The 12,185-nt window shown below is 39.2% G+C and overlaps 1 protein-coding gene across 3 annotated transcripts in view; it reads right to left on the reverse strand.

The window, feature by feature from the left end:
- The window catches only part of Mob2 (MOB kinase activator 2), a 46,552-nt gene that overhangs the window by 21,741 nt on the left and 12,626 nt on the right, over nt 1-12,185 (reverse strand). The window contains exon 2 of one of the 3 annotated variants that reach the window (XM_036816271.3): nt 29-1,012. The exons of the other annotated variants lie outside the window; for them this stretch is intronic. Coding sequence (XP_036672166.3) covers nt 29-852 — 824 coding nt within the window. The 5' untranslated portion in view covers nt 853-1,012. The remainder of the gene's footprint in view (nt 1-28; nt 1,013-12,185) is intronic. 3 annotated transcript variants of the gene reach the window in all.

A 12,185-nucleotide genomic window follows, 5' to 3' on the forward strand; every position in this document is an offset into this window, starting at 1 on the left:
TCAGTTTAAATGTCAGTGGGGAACTTACGCAACCAATCCGCCCAAGAAGGCGACGGGACCGCCGCCGATCAGGCGAATCTTTCGATGACAGGAATCGAAGAGGGATGTTCGGGTGGGCGCCTGCGAAGTGGGTGACATGATGATATGGCCACCACTGTGGTTGTTGCTGCTGCTGCTGCTGATGTTGCTGCTGGGATAATTCCGATCGCTTGGCCTGCTAATGAGCAGTTGTTGCTGCTGCTGCTGTTGCTGCTGTGTTGCTGCTTTCCACGCTTGTTGTTCACTTGTTTTGCAATTGTAATTACCGATGTAGTCGTTGTTGTTGCCACTACTGGTGTGTCTGGTGTTTTTACTGTTTCTATAATGAGTGCTGCTGCTGCTGCTGTTGTTGTTATGATTGTTAATGCAACTATTAGACAAACTGTTGCTGCTGCCGCTGTTGCTGCTGTTGCTGTTGATGCTGCGACAACTGTCGTCGTCGTCCGTGGATGTTGCCGCTGGCTTTGGCTTCTTGTTGCGCCTGAGAGCCGCCGCAAAGTTGTAGCTGCTTGGCTCCTTTTTCTTCTTCGGTTTCTTCGGCAATTGCTCGGCGTTTGTGGCCGTCAGAAATAGCAAACAATTGTCACCTTGCTGATAGGAAGCAGATTGCTTCTGCTGCTTGAAATAGTATTCTGTATCTTGCGGCTCCTCTGCCGTGACTTTGGGCAGCTTGTGTTGCTGCTGCCGGAAGCGTTGCAACAGCGTTTTGCGCTGATGTTGCTGCTTGCCGCTGGGTGTTGCTGCTGTCGATGTTGCTGCTGTCTTCGTTCCGAAGCCGAGTTGCACGATGTGCTGTGTGGGCGCTCTCAACATTATTCACTGTCACTTTTGGCTTTTTGAATTTGTCACTATAATTCACTCATTTGTTGTTGCTGCTGCTGCTTATATCGCTGCTAACTGATTTTGCACACATTTTAATTTTATTCAGTTCGTTTTTTTCCATCTTTCACTCTTGTTTGAGGCAAACTTTCTTCTAAACGAAAATAAAACAAACATGGCATTAAGTTTCAAAGCGAACTTTCAACTTTTTTTTTGCCCATTCCCTTTTGGCGTTGCTTTTGCAAAAAGAAAGAAAAAGAAGGCATTGAAAACTTCTCGTGCTTTGGGTGCTAGTATGTGTCATTCATGGGCTTCAAACTTTTCCACAAGAACTGCACAGTGGAACGAATTGCCTTAAACCTGGTTTAAGATTTCTGGGCCAAAAATATGCGTGGCACATAAATAACCCCTCAAGAATTGGTTCTAAATATACAAACAACATCTATTTGACGAAAGCCCTAATCCACATAATCCCACTGGATTCCACTACGCTGAACCAATTTTGTAATAGATTCTCATTGGGTATTTGGTAATCTCCCACAGTGCGATGATGGCAATGCCATTCCATACCATGTGCTTTAAGCTTTTGTATTTATTATTTAGTTATAATACATATAAATGTGCGCGCTTTCTGGGCAAAAGTATTCTCAATATATACTTATATACACTTAAAAAAAGAAAATTAAAACGTAAAAATAAATATTTGCATATTGAATTCAAAATTTTAAACTTATTAGAAAAACATATATTTCAAGACAGAACATAATAAAATGTTTCGTTTTAGTTGAAAATCAAGGAAGAAAACATAAGTTTTGATGTAATATAGTATTATACGTTATATTGTATCATATAATATTACATTCAAATTTTAAAATCTTTAGATTAACTATGTTTGTTAAATTAAACTTTGTCATACTTTAAGGAAACTAGAACCGCAATGGATGAAAAACATAGAACAAAATATTTAAAAATAATTTGAACTCCTTGGATTTACTACATCTTTTTTTTTATCCGTGTACGAATATTTATATATGTCGTTAGAAAATACGATCGCGTGAGTTTTCGACTCGTTGCGTAGTTCACACAAATAAACAATAACAAATTCGCAATGCTGAGTGATTTGAGTAGGTGTGTTGGTGTGAGTTGCTAAGCTCAAATCCGCTTATATGTTAATTAGATTTACTAAAGAAATAAATTATAAGTTTCTTCCTTGGGTTTTGTTTGTTTTTTCATGAACTTTGCAGCATATTTGTTTGGCCTTTTCTCCCCTGCAGTTAATTAATGCAAATGCTTTAACACTCGAGGGAAGCGCAAGTTTTTAAGATTTAATTGTACAAATAAATGGGAAACAAAACAAAAACAATCCATTTCTGAGTTCCTTTTCACATTCGATTCAAATTGTCTCTTATTTATGCTGTTTTTTAAGTCATACATTAAGACTTTAACTCCGGCACAGGCCAAAAGAAAAAGAAAGTAAGAGTCGGCGGCGTCATCCGCTGATTACGCAATCGCGGGCAAAAAAAACAAAAAAGAGCGAAACCACGACGCAAAATTAAAACACATCATTAAAGAAGCGTGACCGAGAAATGGGATGGGCCCTTAAGAAACTGGAAAACCTGGAGCCCCAAAGATGATGACGGAAAAAAGGAGAAAAACACAGACCAAAAATGACTGAAGACTGCAGTGTGTCAATAAAAAAAGGAGTCCGACACCCGACAACCTTCACCCAAATACCCACATAAAATGGATAAGGTCCACCCCAGCCTTGTTCAAAAGAGAAGGGCACCCAGTCAAGCGAAATAGATGGGGAGCTGATTGAACCGATGGGGGACATTTGAAACTATTTGGTAAATGCAAATCGATATAATGGTAGTGACAGATAATCAACATAAAAGGGTGCAAATACGTTTTCAGCTTGATGGATTAGTACAAAATGACTTCTGATATGGTATAACTAGCTAAGCACGGTTATAAATATTAAAAAAATAATATTTTTAAAAATCAAACATTTTTTCTACGTTCTTTTCTTTAAATTTGTAAACATTAAATGATGTATGTATAATATTTGACATCCGTGAGTTGTTATTAAATCATGAATAACACCCGTTACGTCCTATGTATCTCCAATTTTTCATAACTTTGAGGTTAAGAGTGGTGAGTCAGGCCCACCATTTTTTTATTTAGCAAATTTCTATTTCTGTTTTCTTTGATAAGCCTAAAGAGGCATACGTACAAAACCATAATATTCCAAGATTTAACATTAATTTATATTTTAGTGTTCTTTGATAAGCCTAAAGAGGCACACAAAAATGTAATATTCCAAGATTTAACATTAAAATATAAATAATTCCCGTTTTGGCTTAACAGATTTCAATTCCTTATAAAAGTTATCAGTGCTGATTCATGCTCACGTCAAGGACCATCATCTTTTGTGATATTTGGTATACAGTATTAATATTTTTTAGAAAAAACAAAACTTTTTTTTCCATTATTCACCAGCAAGTCCGAGATAAAGCCCTGTTGGACGTCAGCTAAGCGGAGTAAGCCCTTCTCAAGCTGGCAAGCTGGTGATTGCTGTATCGCAGCACATATGACACATGGATTTCAGCTTTATGAATATGCCACACAATTTCCCGGCACATGACAAACCAGAAAGAGCTTATCTGGCATGAACAACGTGCCCGATGAGCGAATTCAGTGATTCAGTGGCACGAGACAAGCGAGATGTCGACCAAGACGGGCAGCAAAGGTATTATTCAGAAAACTATCTGCACCTTCTGGTCATTTTTTTTTGGACCATGGCTTACGGAAAAGTAAGAGAAAAAGGTGTGAAAAATAGAATGGCCTCGGTTTTGACACCTCCTCGGGCCTTGGGAACTTTCACAACTGGCGCGTACCCGAGATTGAATTGGCTCAAACGGATGGATGATGATGATGGGTGGTTACAGGCACCACCTGGTTGAAAAATCGAAAGTATGTCTTACGGGTTGGCGACTGTAAAACACTTCTTAACAGCTCACCGCAGCGACAATGGAAAGGGGAAACTTTCTATGACTCTTAATTAGCGAATTACATGCATGCAATTCTGAATCTTTTGGCCTCGTCATGATGCTCTTTGTGGATTTACGTTTGTATATCCATTTGCAAGGCACGTTGTTGGCCATATAAATTGCTAGAATTAAGCCAAGCTGGCAGCCATGAAAGTTTCCAAAGAATGCCGAGTGCAAGAGCCAGAAAGATCTGGCTTCGCGGGGTGGAGTTGATGATGACACTTGGGATTTTTCGGTAGGTTCTCCTATTCGGCAATTGACTCTATATAGTGTGTGGTGGAAAATGGGGCGGGTGGTTCAGTTGAGTGTGCGCAACACGCTTCGAGAATTTTAAAATGAAAGTTCGTGCCCGTTCACGGTTGACAAAGCATGCGGAAATCTCAAAGCCCAGCTCAAGCCGAAGAAATAAATCGCTTAAGAGCAAAATAAAAGTGTGAAGCGCAGAGGCGAAGATATAAGACGGTATAAAAGTCTGGGTAAGAAGGAAAAAAAAACATAATTATATTATTTTAATGTGTTTTCTCTGCTCTGCCTGGTTTTCCTCTTGTTTATCCGCAGCAGCTGTCGTTTTCTAGCTGGCATTACTGTGAATTTTCAATTAAGCCCGGCCAAGCTGCCTGCAAACCATTCCATTCTCCGCCATTCCTTTTCAATGTGGCTGCAATGATGATGATGAAAGCTTTCTCCACTCTATGCCCCTCGCCGATTCTTCGGTTTTGGGACGCTTGGAAGGGTTTCCACTGCGGGTTTCAAGACCCGGTACTCGGAACTCAGTACTCGACGAAGCAAGAAGTGTCATGGAGTGGCAAGGTTATGCGCTGTGCATAAGCAATTAGCCTTGCGGTTTCCACTCTCGGTTGGATGATATATCTATCTATATCTATCTAGAGAGCCAGCTAACCAGCTTTGGGGTCACACACATCGCGGCTGCACACATTAAGTAGAAATGGAAATTGATTTGGCGCTACCACTTCGATCATTACTGGAACAGAAGTCCGTTCGCAGGGGAATCGCTTGAAATGGGCACAGCATTGCGCACTACATTCTCTGCCACATTTCACAATCGCTTGTAAAGTCCCCATTTAGCTTCCGCCATATAAATGCTGCAGTAATAAAATGTTGCTAAATATGCATTAGCATTTTGTTTTTGAATAGCATTTAAGTATACAAACACATTTCATATTTTTAGGATTTCTATATACATAAAAGTGATTAAAAGACAAATCCATTTGAAATGGTTTCTTTTTAAATCATTGGAACTGAGAAACACATATTAAAATATATCGTTTTTGATACTTCTTCTACTCAGTTTGGTTGAAACGAATCCGAAATTTCTACTCACAATCTGGTATTATAGATTCGCTTCAATTGAATTATGACATATCATCAAGTGGGTTGGAAATAATCGTATTTGATGTGGATCGTTAGGTATTCTAAAAGCTTGGACTAGTTAAAAACTGAAGATGATTATTTATAAGAACAACTATAACTGATCTGAAACTTCAACAGCTATTTTGAATTAATTGAATTGTGCTTTCATAATGGGCAGTGTAAAAGTAGGTTGTAGTAGATTATACTTCATTCTCTATATAGATAATGGAATTCAGTTTGTTTTAATTTGGATGGACATGGTTTTAGAGTATCCCATTGACCCTATCGCATGGGGCCATTGGCCAAGCCCCCGTTTCAAGGGCTCGGCCCCCAGATGATAGATCCGAATGCAACCATGTGGATCATGGGTACTTGCATCGATTGCAGCTGTGCGTTCAGCGATTACAGCAATTTTCACACTCCGAAGGCCACACACAATTGACTGATTAACGCCGATACGATCTTAAGTCAGTACATATATGAGCATATGCAAATGGGCCTGCGATTGCAGTGGAAAGACAAAGGGAAAAACGGAAAACCGATCCGTGGATCGATGATCTACCTACGTGCAGCAATTGCTGGATCTCTCCGATTGAACGTTTCAATTCGCGGCTGTCATCTAAAACGAAGCGAAACCCGAGCGATTGCGGAGTTGCGATGTTCTCACGGCGAGTTACACAAAAAGCCGCACATCACGTTTCCAGCATTAATGGGGCCCCCCGATCCGGATCGCTATGGCTCTGGCTGTTGCTGTTGCTCCACTGTACCTCGCTTCACTGTACTCCCAGCCCAAAACGAAAACCCCAATCCAATCCATTCACGACGGCGCTCTCAGGCTGCGCCATAAACTTGTACGGAGCCCAAAACGTGAGAGAAATAAGAAAGGCCACAGACAAATAAAACAAAATAAAAGCCAGGCCGAAAGGCCCACCGAAATTACCGAAGAGAAAAACAATAAAAATAAATACGTAGACCCAATTAAATCGTGTAAAAAATAAAGCCCCGTACAGATATATATGTGTGTAAGTCGCGCTAATTAAGCAAATTAGTAAAAAACAAAACGAAAATATGGAAAAAATAGTGCTGCGGTCAGCGGCGCGTCTGCTTTACCCACTTTTTTATATGTATTTTTTTTTTGGTTTTTCATTTTAGACGGCGACGCATTGTCAACACAGCTGAAATTTGACCCATAAAATTTCCCACAAAATTATAGTAATTTCGCTAACTCAATTTGATGAACGAAAAACACAAAAACAGGGAGATAAAATTATAGGAAAATCCAGCCGACGGCCGTTAGGGAAATGCGGGATGCGGCCGGCTGTGGGAGTCTATTGCAAAACTAGCCGAAAATTGTTTGCCGGCAGGGAAAATCGGGGAAAACCGGGGGGAAACCAGCGCAATTTTCACCACTATCCAGTTACCGAACTTCTTCTGTTTCGTACCCACTCCGGTTGAAGATGGGAAATGGTGGGGGCCTGATCAAAGGGGCCCAACCGCATAATTATAGACCGCCGATCTCAGCGGCCATCATTGCGGGCGGTGGGCGGCAATTGGACGACAGAAGAAAGGGGCCTGCATCGCAACCCGAGCCTCTTTATAAGGCGGAGCACAGTGGATCTCGCTGGGAACTCTCGGGGCTTTTCAAACCAGCGGGTAGGATTTGCTAATAGCCCTTAACTGACCTCGCAAAGTGCTTCACATACCTCGGAAAAAGAATAGTTTGAACTTGGAGTAACCTAAACTAAGCCTTTAATACCGATGGAATTAAAATGAATGCCATAATAAATTTCTCAGTTGTGATAGAATAAATATTATGAACTTAAGATACAGCCTATTCGAAAAAACAATAAGATTAAACTTGAATGAATATAATTTAAAAACGTTGAGGTCTGAGTTATTCATAGAATATTATGAATCTAGGAAACCACTACCTATGTGGGTAGTACCAGTACAAATATATATATACTTTTTGTAAAAAAAAACTGCTTACTGACCTCGGAAAGTATTTTTATACCTCTAAGAAACAATTTCTTTTTATCCTTTAATACCACAATAATTAAAATACATATCAACAAAAACATTTTTCAGGTTTGAAAGAAAGAATATTATAAATCTAATAAAAAAACCCACTCGAATACACAGCAATTCTAGCTTTTTCTTCTTTTATTCAGTATAACCAGTACCTCAAGTAATTTCTGTTAGAAAAAGGTGTATGGAATACGAAATATTTTAAATAAATAACGATATGTACTCAAATGTTTCCCTAAAACAATCACAACTTCATTTCCCTATGCCTACAGCTATATAAAAACAACATAATTTTGCTGATCAGCTTGGTTATAAAAAGGCATCGGTAGCTTCCTCCATAAAACATTTGATTACCTCCGCTCAAAATGCAGAAGTTGTAGTCAACCATGTTAACAAGATACACGAACAGCAACGGGGAGGGCTATAAGTCAAGTCGAACAATAAACATATTCATTTTTCATAAGTTTTTATCACTACGAAAACCACAGTGCCTGGGACGAATGTCTTCGTTTGGTCAGTGGGGATGGGTTGATGGGTGATGGGTGATGTGCGATGGGAGGGGGGGGTTTTTGACAATGTTGTGGGAGCACAGTCTGCCCCATACAACATCATCTCGAGTGGCGCTGAAACAAATCCTCAAGAAACGAGGCGGGGGCGCATGGAAAAACACACGATTGCAACACGGATATTTCATCTGCTTCATGGCGATTTAGCCCCCGAGTTTTATTTTGTTTTGTCTCAATAGATTTATTTATTTTTTTTGTTTTGTTTTTTTTTCGCCCCACACTTTAAGCCACACCAAAAAGTGACGGCTAGCAATTTTTTTGGGAGGCCTGGGGTAGCAAGTGTATTATTATACATATCTGAAATCGCGCAGAAATGGTTGCACACGCGTGCAATTAGCGGCGCGTGTTTTCGCTGGGAAAGGTGAATGGTGAAGGGGGCATGAAGTGCTCTCTGTGACGGAAACATTTGCGAATTTTCACTGGCCGCTGCACTGCATTTCACTTATAAAATATGAATACATCTACATAACATACAAGTATTCGCGTTTTATTTTAGGAAGCTTTTAGTGGCAGCCAGCAAAAAAGAAAGAAAAAGGACTAGAAAAGCGGGGTAAAGCAAAAAAAAATGAGCTGGGAAAAAGCCTATGATGGCAATGCCGACAGCTGAATAATAAATTTAGCACGGGCTCTTCGATTTTTCCGATTTCACATCGCCTCGCTTTCGATTTGGCTCGGTTCGGTTTGGTTTTCGTGGCTAACACAACAACAGCTGACATTGACACTTTTCGTGTGGCCTGGCGGCGCAGAAAATCGTTTAAGGTTATTTATAAAGCAAAAATATCGAACAGTCAGTCCCCATCCCCACGCAAAAAAACATCGTTGAGCAGAGCTATGCAAAGAAAAACGCACAAAGAAACATCCGAGCAGGCAAAAATTGCCCTGTCAGAGTTAAATTTCAGCTCAAAACGAATTTGGCAATGCACTTCAAAAGATTTTTGATTTTTAAAACACTTTATAAAGAAATTTGACTTTCTTCACTAGTCCTAGAATTTTGTTTTATCTTTTTAGTATACAGTATTCTTAATAATCGAGTGCAAGCTAATTTTTCATAATATTAATACTTTTTTTAATCAACATTATTGAATACTGAATTTAAGAGAATCATTTATTTTTAAACAAAGTTATCTTGGAATCGGTATTTATGATTTTGCATTTAGCATAGTCCGATGTCTACCTATTAGAATGTTACCCTGTTTTTAAATACTTTGATTAAGGTTGTATTACACTTTACATATTATACCCATTATATTTACAGGTATACTTATATCCTTATATGAAATTAAGAAGTAGATATGTATGTACTGAAAGAAAATACTCTAAAACTAAGACTGGCATAAAAATAGTATGTTAAATAAAAGCGATAATTTATTTTCTAAATTCAATAAAAAGTTAATAAAACTGAATATATAACTCAATTGAAAATATTTTAAAAGGATTATGTGGTTCTGTTTTGACTTAATTTGCTTTTCTCAGGAAACAGATAAATGTTTACCTAACTTCAGGAAGCTTTAAGTGCTAGAAGACCCAGCTAGGAAGCCATTCCAGTGGTCTCAACTGCGTGCTAAAAAAGCACGATGACAGAAAAGGGGTTAATTCTTAAGCAACGTTTTCAATATCCAAACGCTCGATTTCCGCGTCGCTGTCGCACTTAACCTTCAACTCGCATTGAAGCCAATTTGCTGACTGATGTCTTTGTTGCCGTTTTTACCCCTTCTAGTTTCGTTTTCACACCTCCACCGCCCCGCCCACTGGCGCCATCAAATCAAAATTTATGATGTGATTCTAGCAACGCGACGCCGAGTGTTTTCGATAGCCATTGCTCGCGTTTTGAATGAGCTTAATTGTTGCCGATTTCAGTGTATGCTGTGTACCCCCGTTAAAGGTCAAACGAGCAGTTTGACTCTCAACTGAGAGCAAAAAGAAAAAAAATAGAAACCGAAACCGAAAACTGGCAAGTCATAAAGTACACCTCAACAAACCCCTCTCTCGGTAGAAAAGCCGTAGAATTATTGGTATCAAAAGAAATAGAAACGAGTTCCACAAACTGGAAGACACAGACAGATATGGAAGAGAGATAGAAGCTGCGGCGGTACGGTGACGTGAGATGCACATGCAATGGATGACATGATATACATAGATAGGTGTACCTCCAGCCCCAGACCCCCACCTCCATAGCCTGTATACCTCTATAACTCCATAGCCATATCGGTGAGCTGGTTGTTCTGTTGGTTTGGTTTGGAAGCTGCCCGGCAGGCAGGCCAGCATAGAGCGTATATGGCATAACGGTTCACTGGAAAGGCGGAGAGGTTTTCGTTTTCGGGTCGCTAACTAACCCAGTTACCAGAGATTTATCCGACAGCGTTTATAACTGTGACTATCCTTGCCATATGGGTTAAACGATCGATTGGGCTACAGCTCTAGCTGCCGTTGGAAATCAAATGAAACACAGCTGAACCGAATGCATATGCATGAAGCCGATTAAGTACGACTACTGAAATACTACAATATATTTTCACTGGAATTGCTCGATGGGGAATACCGTGAGAAAAGTATTACATCGCGGGGAAAACGCTCAGTAACAAGCAGTACATAGGAACTAGTTAATTTTTACACTATATCGAATTGCAATGGAAGATACAAACGATATAAGAGAGCAAAAAATTTTAAATTTTTGTTTTTATTTCAATTAGGTACACATTTAAATAAATCTTAAAATGAGAAACAATTAAAAATACTACGCCTTTGAATATTACATCCCTAATTTCGTAATCCTCTACAGAAAACCAATTAGGCAGCCTTCACATCTCTTAGATAATATCGCTTGGATCAATTTTATTTCCCTGTCCTCCGCAAAAGTCCAAGGGAATTCAACTATGGGAATCCGCAACTAATTCCAGTTGGTTTTGCAATTTTTAGCATGACCTAAAAAATCGATAAATGGCCTAGCGCATTTGAGGGCCAAAGGGTTTGCGAGGGGCTGTGAAAGGGGGTTCACCGGAAGGTGTGAGAAATAACAAGCTGCTGGTTGTGCCACTCGTACTGTTTTTTCAGCGTATTGAACACGTAGGCGTCAACGGGGTTGACAAAAAATAAAAACAACTCAACCAGGATGTACACAGAAAAAAATGATCACTTCAGATTAACAAGATTTTTCAGTCTTAAATTCCATTTAACAATGATTTTGGTATAATGGAAGAAAGTTGAAATTTTTAAAAAAGTTGTTGTTAATGCGAGTCATTTTCTTTTAAATTTCGTATTATTACCAACTTTGAAAAAATCTATGAAAAGACTAATAAGTTTACGATAAATGGTAAATAACAAATTTGAGGTCCATTTTTTAAATAAAAACAAGGAAGAACGCTATAGTCGAGTACCTCGACTATCAGATACCCGTTACTCAGCTAAATGGAGATATGCAAGCAGCAAAGCGAGATTAAAATGCGCCACCTACCGGCGGTAGACAGATTTAAGCGTTATGGGCGTTAGAGTGGGCGAGGCAAATTTATTTTTGGATAAATCGATAGGTATTGACGACACCAATACATTTCAGTTAAAATTTTTTATGTAGCATGCAAATTGTGGGCGTCACAGGTTTTCGCGGTTTGTGGGCGTTTAAGTGGGCGTGGCAAACTTTTTTTTAGGTCAATCGATAGGTATTGATGAGAACAATACATTTCAGTTAAAATTTTTTATCTATCATCAAAACTGTTGGAGTAACAGTTTTGGGCGGTTTGTGGGCGTTAGAGTGGGCGTGGCAGTCTACTGAAACAAACTTGCGCTGCGTAGGAAGCTCAGGAATCTGTACGCCAAATCTCAATAGCCTAGCTCTCATAGTTTCCGAGATCTCAGCGTTCATCCGGACAGACAGACGGACAGACGGACAGACGGACAGACGGACAGACGGACATGGCTAGATCGACTCGGCTAGTGATCCTGATCAAGAATATATATACTTTATGGGGTCGGAAACGCTTCCTTCTGCCTGTTACATACTTTCCGACGAATCTAGTATACCCTTTTACTCTACGAGTAACGGGTATAAATATTTGAAACCTTTAAGGTCGTTCAGACCATCAAATTGTTTGAAGAATATTAAGTTGATATTAAGATCTAAGATCTTATATAGAAAATAAATTAGTTACTTTTATATACATATGTTCTATTTTTAAAATAAAAAACGCTTTTGAGCCTTGCAATAAAGATTTCGGTCAAACGATATTTTAACAAAATGATCTAGGATTGCTGAGCATCCATAGGAAAGTCAAAACCAACTTAGATGGTTTTATGAAAATGTGTTGAACCTTTTTTTCAG

Source organism: Drosophila suzukii, chromosome 3 (assembly GCF_043229965.1).
Source record: "Drosophila suzukii chromosome 3, CBGP_Dsuzu_IsoJpt1.0, whole genome shotgun sequence".
NCBI lineage: Eukaryota > Metazoa > Arthropoda > Insecta > Diptera > Drosophilidae > Drosophila > Drosophila suzukii.